The sequence below is a fragment of the Salvia splendens genome, chromosome 11 (genome assembly GCF_004379255.2).
Source record: "Salvia splendens isolate huo1 chromosome 11, SspV2, whole genome shotgun sequence".
Taxonomy (NCBI): domain Eukaryota; kingdom Viridiplantae; phylum Streptophyta; class Magnoliopsida; order Lamiales; family Lamiaceae; genus Salvia; species Salvia splendens.
The window spans coordinates 15,836,734-15,846,845 of NC_056042.1; the positions used below are offsets into that span (position 1 = coordinate 15,836,734).

Below are 10,112 nucleotides of genomic sequence, written 5' to 3' on the forward strand. Positions count from 1 at the left end.
ATCACAAAATCCAATGACAGATATTTGCTTTGATTTTTGAAAGAATTTCACTTATTGATTCATGTTATGCCTAAATTTCTTCTCATAAATACAAAAAATGTATTTTACAATATAAAGCAACATAAAACATGTTTTCAATATATTATACGTAACATATTGTGTGTGTGCATATATGTGCAATTATTGTTGTGTAGGTCCCCAAAATCCAATGGCTTTAGAACATGATATGTTCTTATGCATCCCCATGTAGTAATGTGGGGGATTTATATGATCCTCCATTAGGCAATATACTTTCTTCGTCTTTTAGAAATACTTTGCACATCCGCCAAAGTCTGACGCGTTTTTTCACTTTGTGATGTCAACCATTTAAAGACACATTAACCTTTTTCATTTTTAGTAAGTGGACCTCATACCCTATTAACTTATTACACTTACATTCCAATGCTCCCTCCGTAAAAGCCTAAGTGAGACATTTTCCTTTACGGTACGTCCCAACCTAAGTGAAACATTTCATCTTTTGTATTAACTCACTCAATTCTCTTACTTTATCTTTTCTCTTTCTTTATTCTTTTTTACTCTTTCCTACTTTATTTCCACTCTTACTTTATTCTCTCTTTTACTTTCTTACTTTATTCTTTCTCTTACTTTAATAATTTAATTAGCTAAACACCACTACATAAATATATGTGTCAAAATAGAGTCATCTCAATTAGACTGGGACAGAGGGAGTATAAAGTAGTACTCCCGCCGTCCCTGAAATTGTGTCACATTTTTCCATTTCCGACCATTCCACAAAATTTGTCACATTTCATTTTTTACCATTTTTAGTAGTGGACCATACATTCCACTAATTTTTTTCCACACACGTTTTATTATAAAACTAATACTTTAAAAGTAGGACTCACATCCTACCAACTTTTTCAACCCACTTTCCATTACGTCTCTTAACATCCGTGCCCGATCAAACTATGACAATATTTAAGGAACGGAGGAGTAGATAAAAAGGACCCAAAATTCACCAAGTTTTTCACTCATTTTCTTTATAAAGTTCAAACATTTTCTTAAAACACATGCAAAGTCAAGATGTATTATTAAATGGAGGACGAAGGGGGTACTAGTTTACTTTTTTTATTTTAGTATGTCGCGTAAAATTAGTCTACTTCTAATTTTGATAAGTTCTTTTCTGCTAATGAGGTGTTTCATCTTCCATTATTAATACATTAATCATTTTTTTTCTTTTGTATATATATATATTCTATATATTTCTTCCGTTCTATAGAAATAGTTCATATTTATTTATGATTTTTTTTCTATTTTCTTTTACTTTATGAGCTATATCATCCACAAAATTATTTTAATTATTTTTCTCCTTATTTCTTTCTTTATCAATTACATATTAAAATAGGTATTATCATAAAATGACATATGAGACAGAGGAATATCATTTTCACATTAAAATAAATTTATTTTTATGGGCGGAGTAACTATATTAAATATTCCCTCTATTTGCCATTTATAGTCCTATTTGGAATCATCAATGAGTTATATGAATGGTGAGATCCATTTATTTAAAATGGATGCAACTTTAAATCATGAACATCATAAAATAGTGAAATAGAATATTTTTTCATAGACGGAGAGTGTACTATAAACCGGAGAGAAATAAAATTGGGGATCAATTTGGCGGGAAATATGCTTACATCCCTGGGATATTAAATTGACACAAGTAGAAAGAAAGAACCCTAGGAAAATTTATGAGGCCAATTCTCTTTCCCTGCTAAAATTCCTCAATCGTGGCTACTCAATCTTCCGATTACACTCCTAGAATCGACCATTTTTATTGTTCTAGTCAAGTTCCTTTTTTTCTTTTTCATTGTATTCGCAACCTCGGATTCCGTCTCACTCTATAACAAAAGGTGCTTTTTTTAGCGTTCATGTATTATTTTCCAAATTTATTATCGTGAGGTTGGATTGGGTTTCGCTATTCCCTCCTTTTATAACCTTTTTCGTGTAATTTTGCTTGAAGGGACTTGGGAAATGTCTGACGTTTTTGACGATGAAGTTGAAGCTGAGCCCACGATTTCGATTGGGGATTACCTGAAATCAGTCGAAGAAGAGGAGTTGGTGAGTGATTTATCTTCTGTTAATACGAGCTTTTCTAATTGTTGATGTTTTTGTGCTCGAAATTCGGAGAGGGAATTTTGTACTAAGAGGTTGTAAGGCCATGAAGTTTTTGTGTAGCTAAGTTCTAAATGCTTCAATTAATGTGCAGCTCTAGGATCCCAACAACCTTTTTTTTACTGATTCATCAAATTGAATCTAGTGTTGTGAAAATCGCCCTTGGGGCGTGGGGCGGTCAGGGCGAGGCTGTAGTCGCCCCAGCCACCCTGGGCCGAACGATATTCATGGGGCGGGCTGGGGCGAGACTGGGGCGGATTGGGGCGACGGTGGGGCGTCGGCTGTTTCATGCTCAGAATTCCGGCGTATTTAATAAAGAGGGAAGAAGGGATGAGGAAGATGAAGGGATGAGGAAGATGAAGGGATCACTCATATTTTAACGTTACAATTTAAGCACGGCTTTTTAGGTGTCTTATGTAATCAATTAGTGGCAGTGCTGCAGCTTTTTAGGTCTATTAAATAAATAAAACAAGTCATCTCTCTGTTTCTCTCTTGAAGAAAGCATTTAGTACACTTCCTTATAGGTGCTTACTCACCTACTGATAATATTATCTATTTATTTATAGTATTATGCTTCTAGGAAATTTCGAACAAGTATTTCTCTCTTACTTAAGGCCTAAAGGCACATACTGTTAGACTTATACACTTAATACTACTAAGAAATTTATACAAAAAATCAGTTGCATGCACTACAAATTAGTATAAGAAACAGCAAACACCTATATAACTATATAAAATATATATTAAAAATAATGCAGTGGTACTAATTCTATTTTTTAAGTATCGGTCGCCCCGATTCGTGGGTCTCTCCCCCCGTCGCTCCATCGCCCCGCGCCCCAGATTTTATAGAATCGCCCCAGAGCGCCCCACGCCCCTAACAACACTGATTGAATCTCATTTCGTGTGGTCGTAGTTGGTGGATAGCTTAATTTGTTTTTCTTTCTGTGTGATTAAGAATATGTTTAAAATCTGATTCTACAGTTGGTCTTTCTATATGGTAAAGGTTTTATTTTCAAAATCGTTTGATGATGTGAATGTATGCATTTTGGCCGTGATTGGAGTTACTGGTAATCAATCTGTTTACTACTATTAAATAGTGGAGGCACCCACCAAATCTTGTTGGCAAAATGTTGTTTTGCTATCTCTTTCTCTCAGCATACATCTTACTTTCCACTCCCATTTTGATATTCTTATTGAAATTAATTTTTAAAAACAAGAAGATACTTTATGTTACTAACCCATGCTTATAACTTTGACATGGGAGATAACCAACCATTTATTGGAGTGGAAATAGATAGGAGACAGTGAGACAAAGAATATACATTGCTATTTATGTATTATGTACTATCAATTATGCTGTTGATATGTTAGTCTTTTCATCACATGCCATTTTAAAGATATGGTACTACCTGTTACTGGCTGAATTTTTTTCGTTTCATACATATTAAAGGAAGCAGATTTAATTCTGGGAGGTGATGAGGGCAAGGAGTGTACCTACGGAAAAGGGTATGTCAAAAGACAGGCAATTTTCTCATGTTTGACCTGCACACCTGATGGGAATGCTGGGGTCTGCACAGCGTGTTCCTTGGTTTGCCATGATGGCCATGAGGTATATTTGAGTTCTTTAATAAGTTTTGCGTTTTCATTATTAATTTCTTTGCCCATTCATGGTATATATAAAGATAATGATGTGTATGTTTATTTGGCATGTAGTGACAAGCTTGTTATATTTGGATGTGTACTTAACCTTCTTAGCTCCCATACATTTTAAGATATGTGTTAAAAGAAATGGTTTTAATATGGGGAAGGAATGAATTACTTACACTATGGTTTCTAACTGATACTCTGTGCTGCTCTAACTAGATTCTGGAACTATGGACCAAAAGAAATTTCAGATGTGACTGTGGAAATTCAAAATTCGGGGAGGTCTACTGCAAGCTTTTAGCCGGCAAAGATGTAGAGAATACAGAGAACATGTACAACCACAATTTCAAAGGTACTTACTGCACATGTGATCTGCCTTACCCCGATCCTAATGTTGAAGAACAAGTTGAGATGATTCAGTGTTGTATTTGTGAGGATTGGTTTCATGAGGAGCATATCGGTCTTCAGTCTGGTGACAAGGTTAGCATCTATTTTGTTACCTTTTGGCTTCTCTTATACTACCTATGTCCACAAAAAAATAGACTAATTTTACCATTTTGGGTGTCCACCAAATACTAATCCTACACATCAGTCTAAATGTGGACCCCACAAAATCCACTAACACCACTTCCACCAACTTTTCCCTCCCTCTCTCTTACTTTACCAATTGAGCATTAAAATCCATGCCATTTACAACTTTGTCTATTTTTTGTGGACGGAGGTAGTACTTCACATGTCCATGAAAAGACAAAAAGCTTGCATACAGACTGCTAGAAAGTGCTTTATGGTGTTTGCATATTTTTGTGGAAGGCTGTATATGTATTTGTTGGTTAATAATAAAATTCTTTAGTCTGAGAAGTGAGAACTGAACTGGTAAATAATGGAACAAACATATTCTAGAGTTATGCTTGTTTTGTCGAGATTAACCATTTTTATCACCGCATTGAGTTGTAGTAACCAAATTCGTTCACATTCACATGTAGATTCTAATGTATGAATCTGATTGGTTCCTCACAAATTACGGATGATAGTAGACTAGTGGTTTGGCCTCAGTTATATTATATCTCTGTCCCCTTTGCCACTGGCATGGTATGTTAGACATTGAACTGATTTGTTTTAATGCTTTGTGGTGTGGTACAACCTTACAAGCTTATTGTGTTTTGTTGAAAATGTATACTTATAGTATTATGTCTACATGAGACATTTATGTAGTTATTAATTAAGCGCTAACAATATATTTGCTGAACTCTAGCAATATTGGTTTCTTTGTCTTTTTTAATTATTACTGTATAATATTTTTACTGTTATTTTCTCCTTTCGCTATTGCGTAATACTATGCATTTGAGTTTGGCCATCTTTGTATTGTCAAATAGATCCCAAGAGACGAGGAAGGCGAGCCACTTTATGAGGATTTCATCTGCCAAGGGTGTTCAGTCATCTGTTCTTTTCTTACTTGCTATCCTCAAATCATTTCAGCATCAGATCCTTCAGATACTGGGAAGGAAAAGGCAGTCGAAAACTCTGTTTTGATATCTTCAGACACACTTGATGAAGACAGCTGCTCCATTGGTTCTAGTTTAAGTAATACAAAATCTCATACTGCTCCTGGAGAAGGTGATGCAGAAGCTGTAATTAAAGGATGCAGTGAAGTTGCTGGCCCGAGCACCAAGTGTATTATTGGAGGCATAATCGAGAATCTCCCAGATACTGGGAATAGCAAGCCCTTGTTTCTTTCAAAAGGTTGGAGAGAAATCCTCTGTAGGTGTGGAAAGTGTTCGGACATGTATGCCCAGAGGCGAATTAGCTTCTTGCTCGACAAAGAGGACTCGATCGCTGAGTATGAGAAAATGGGACAGCAGAAAAGGAATGAGAATATTCAGAAACTAGAGGGTGCTGAGTTAAACTTTATGAACAATCTGGGCCATGTTGAGAAGATGGAAATACTAAGCGGAATTGCTGACATGAAGAATGAGATATTCTCTTTCCTGGTATGTCGATATGTTTTGAAAGATTAAAGACATTGCTTTCAGGTGCCAATAATTTGGTTTTGTATTTTCCATTACAGGAATCGTCAGACCCCTCGAAGCCTGTCACGACTGCTGATGTCCAACAGCTTTTTGAGAATCTTGCCAAGAAGAGAAAGCGTTCTGATTAAGCTATGAAGCTTAGTTATGAAACTGGCAGTTTAAATTTATGACTCTGTAGTTGGTGTTTGGAGCATAGTTTTGATATACTATACTGTTTTATGCATCTGAAGTTCTCAACTTGTGTTGTAGATTCGGTATGTTATCTTAACAGTTAAATCAGAACCGTTTATCTCTCTCACAGGATCTTGTCATTCCTTTAAAGGGTGTGGCAATTTGAGTATTCAAAGTCAGGTATGAGATTACTCGTTTTAGACCTACTCCCTCCTGTCCCATAAGAGTATGCTCTCTTAGTTAGGCACAGGGTTTAATACACAATTGATAGGTATAAAAAAAAAAAAAAAAGTAATTGGAGTATTGTGGGAAATACTAAAAAGGAGAGGGTGTATGCTCTTTTGGGATGAAGGGAGTAGTAAAATATCTGAAGTTTTGATTGGCTATTGAATTTATTCCTTTTCTTTTTTATCATGAGGATTGGGTTAGTACATAGTATCGCGTGGTTTTTTTTTTTACTTTACAATATAGCAGTATGTTTTAATTTGTTGAGTATGGGGTTTGGGAACGATTAGCTTGTGATTCGTTTCTTGATTTCTCATTCTTTCAAAGTAGAAGTATTGCTTTTTTGTTAATAACCATTGTACTGAATGTGTACTCAGGATAGATGTGTTTGTATTTGTATCATGCATTTGGATGGACAAGATTGTGACCTAATCATGATAACATGCTTCGGATTTATGATATAGACACAAAATTGAAGCTGTGATATTACATGAGTTCTTGATTGAGTTGGGGGGTTGTGTTGTGTTATGGAAGCGTGTTGCCTTTATAAGAAATTAGTGTCACACCTTTATAACAATTGATTATACAACTAAAAACATAAAATAAACAAGTTTGGAAATCAACTAAAGCGTACACACATGTTGATACATTTTATTGTTCTTATAACATTTTTTTTTATAATTGTGAATTAATTGTTTGAAAGGATGACTAAATTATTTATTGAAATGGTAATTTCGTGGTTGCGCATAGCAATAATTGAACTTTAAAATAACAAAAATATAATGTAACGTTCGCCCATTTTAATACTCAGTCGATCGTTAAACAACTTGTTAGTTGAGCATCTTTTAAGTTTGTCTCACTTTCTGATGATTAAAGTAGATCATGAAGGCATGTGATGGAAATATCAAAAGAGGACTATGTTTTCTTCTAATGTATTTAAATTTCTATAGTTGAAATGAAATCCAAACAATAAATAACGTTCGTAATTATCCTTTTTCACAATGAGTTCCATGCTATGACAAAGCGGGAAAAATATTTAGATGTCATCACGCAGTGACGAATCCAGACTTTTTAAATTTGGGGTACGAATTTTTTGATAAATAAACATACAACATAAGAAAACTAATACATTAAAATATAAAATAAAATAAGTTAAATTATAGTATATATAAACTACCACAAAATAGTACTAAAAGGAGATAACATAAAAAAAACTTACTAAAATCTTTAAATAAAACTGACAATCTAGAGAACAAAATGATAATCTACAAAATATAGAATCTAAGTAAAATAAGTATACAAAACAGAAAACAAAATCATAAAACTTAATCTAAAAAATATAAATATAAGTTAAAAAGTATACAAAACAGGGAACAAAATTATAAAACTACAAAACATAATACAAATGAAAAGAAAATTGAGTTCAAGGAAAATCGACCTCGGGTCTCTCCATGTAGGTAAAATACCTCTCCAACCGATGTGCCACTAATGCGTATTGAAACATGAATCTAAATATAACATTATGTACGCAATTATTTGGGGGTACAGTTGTACCCCTTGTTATAAGCTAGATCCGCGCGCCGCGTCAGGGATTACCGCCCCCGAGCTAGGAAGCCTCACACTTGCCCTCACACCCCGTTCACGCCCATGTTCATCCTGAACCATGATCGACCACCCAGTGCTCTCGGAATCTATAAGAGTAGACCTTGTTCTTCGTGCTCATACTATAAAAAGCGAGGAACAAACTCATACTCAACTCCAACGCAATATGGTCGAAGAAATTTGGTCATGTAACCGTCGAAGCGTATTTGTAGCTTTTACTTAGTTTGTTTCTCATTGTAGCTTTTTTGGCATTTTAATATGGTTAGTTTGTTTTAAAATTTATGTAATTTTGCTACATTATTTTATATGATATCACAAAAAAAAAGAGTGGTGAAACAAGGATAGGCGGATTAATAAGGCAGAATTTAGGGCGCTATTGAAGTGCTTTGGACTGGAAGATAAAATGTTGACATGACAGTAGGATAATGGGGATAGACGGATTTATAGGGCACTATGGTGTGTGCCCTTAATCTTATTTTGAAACATATTTCATCGGTGAAACCTCCTCTCTCATTGATATAATCATCATCTTTATTTTATTTCTCCATTTCATTTGGCAATTGACAAGGTGATTAATGATCATTAGGAATTTGTAGTTATATTTCATTCTCGTTAGTTTATACCAATATCTATAATTGTTGATTTAATTTAATTTCATTGATGTAGATTTAATTTGTTGATTATACGAGAGAAAGATTGAGAAGAGATTGACTAGTTTTTTATTTCTTTATTATTAATATGTTTCTAATTATTTAAATACTATGGTTGACCTTCCCCTGATAATATACGTGTTTGATACTTTCACATGGAGTAAAGCCCGCAAGAAACTAATCAAGATTTTGGCCAAGAAAGTAAAAGAAATTTTAAAGCTTTCCTATGTTTGATTCATTGGTGCAGTGGAGGCTGATTTTCTCTATTTTGTTTGATACACACTTTTATAAGTAAACTGACATTTTAACCTCTCAATTAATAATGGGCTATAATTTAATACTATATTGATAAAAATTAAAATGTTGGCGTATACTCCATATGTGCTGTGCATTTGATTTATAACTTCCCAGAATTTGAATTGAGATTTGTTAAATTAATTTTACTCTATTCTCAACCATGGCTACCCAAATAACGTATCGATGTTGTAGACATCTGGGCATATTCACGGCAATTTCAGAAACTAAATTCACTGCATAACATGGTTTTATCCAATGAGAACTGAATACAGGTGGAGAGATGCAGATGATTTTAACAAATCTATGAAGATGAAGGAGTTAGAGAAGAGAGGAGAAGATATTTTGGAGTGAAGATGAGAATATTATTCAATGAATTCAAAGAGTACAAATCAGTGCTATCTAAACTAACTTCTAATTGACAGCTGGCACTTCCTCTTAGCATTCTTCCATAAACTGAGTGAGTTGCATGATGTAGAGATCATCATTCTAAGCACAACATTCAATACAATACGCATCTGCAATTTAACTCACAAGATCTTTGGTTGTGAATGTCGGAGATCCTAAAACTTTGGTCGATAAAAAGAACAAATTGAAAACTGTACACACAAAAAAGATCTCAACTTTTATACAATTATAACTCCAATCGAAGACCAGGGCTCCAATATTCAATTACGCGACACACTGCACACAATCAGGGATCTTCAAATAGAATGAGATAGAACAACAACATACCCATCTTCTTCATGACACCTGCCAAAATTTCCACAAAAGAAAACAAATATACTACCTCTAATGACAACAATTCTGACGAACTAGAACGAAAATAATGGATATAAATTTATAACCACTTTGATTTTTGTTGTCTGATTTCAAACTCATCAGCCAAAGAAATGGGGACGAGGAGAGAATGAAGGGTAGGGGTGGAACTAAATATATTTTCTGGGTCCACAGAAAAAGAATCTCGTGTCGGAAAAGTTACTGGAGATAGATACACAGGCCGCTTCGGGCCACGCGCCTTTTCAAGGTTTGACCATAAAATATCCATTTTCTAGGCTTTTCTATACTATCAATCAAGTGGAAAAACTCGTGAATCAAGGCCAATCCTTTGGAAAAAAGATTTCCAAAATCTTAATTAGTTACCGCCATTTTTGAAAATATAGTTTCTTTTTTTATACAATGTAGCTGTCGATATTTTTTGTTCCACGGTCTTACTAGGATTGTTGTCGGTTGACATGGTCTTTAGGGTTTTGATTTTTGGCAGGTTCTAATTAGACGTCACCACGGTTTCTAATTAGACGTCACCACGGTTCAGGAACCG

General features: G+C 34.4%; 1 protein-coding gene across 1 annotated transcript; it reads left to right on the top strand.

Moving 5' to 3' along the window:
* The first annotated feature begins 1,669 nt into the window (after window positions 1-1,669).
* On the top strand, window positions 1,670-6,189 carry LOC121754897 (putative E3 ubiquitin-protein ligase UBR7). Its single transcript, XM_042150187.1, has 6 exons — window positions 1,670-1,916; window positions 2,027-2,124; window positions 3,629-3,787; window positions 4,042-4,302; window positions 5,196-5,810; window positions 5,888-6,189. Exons 2-6 carry the CDS (start codon window positions 2,038-2,040, stop codon window positions 5,975-5,977), a joined length of 1,212 nt encoding a protein of 403 aa, XP_042006121.1. The 5' UTR covers window positions 1,670-1,916; window positions 2,027-2,037; the 3' UTR covers window positions 5,978-6,189.
* The last annotated feature ends 3,923 nt before the right edge of the window (window positions 6,190-10,112 follow it).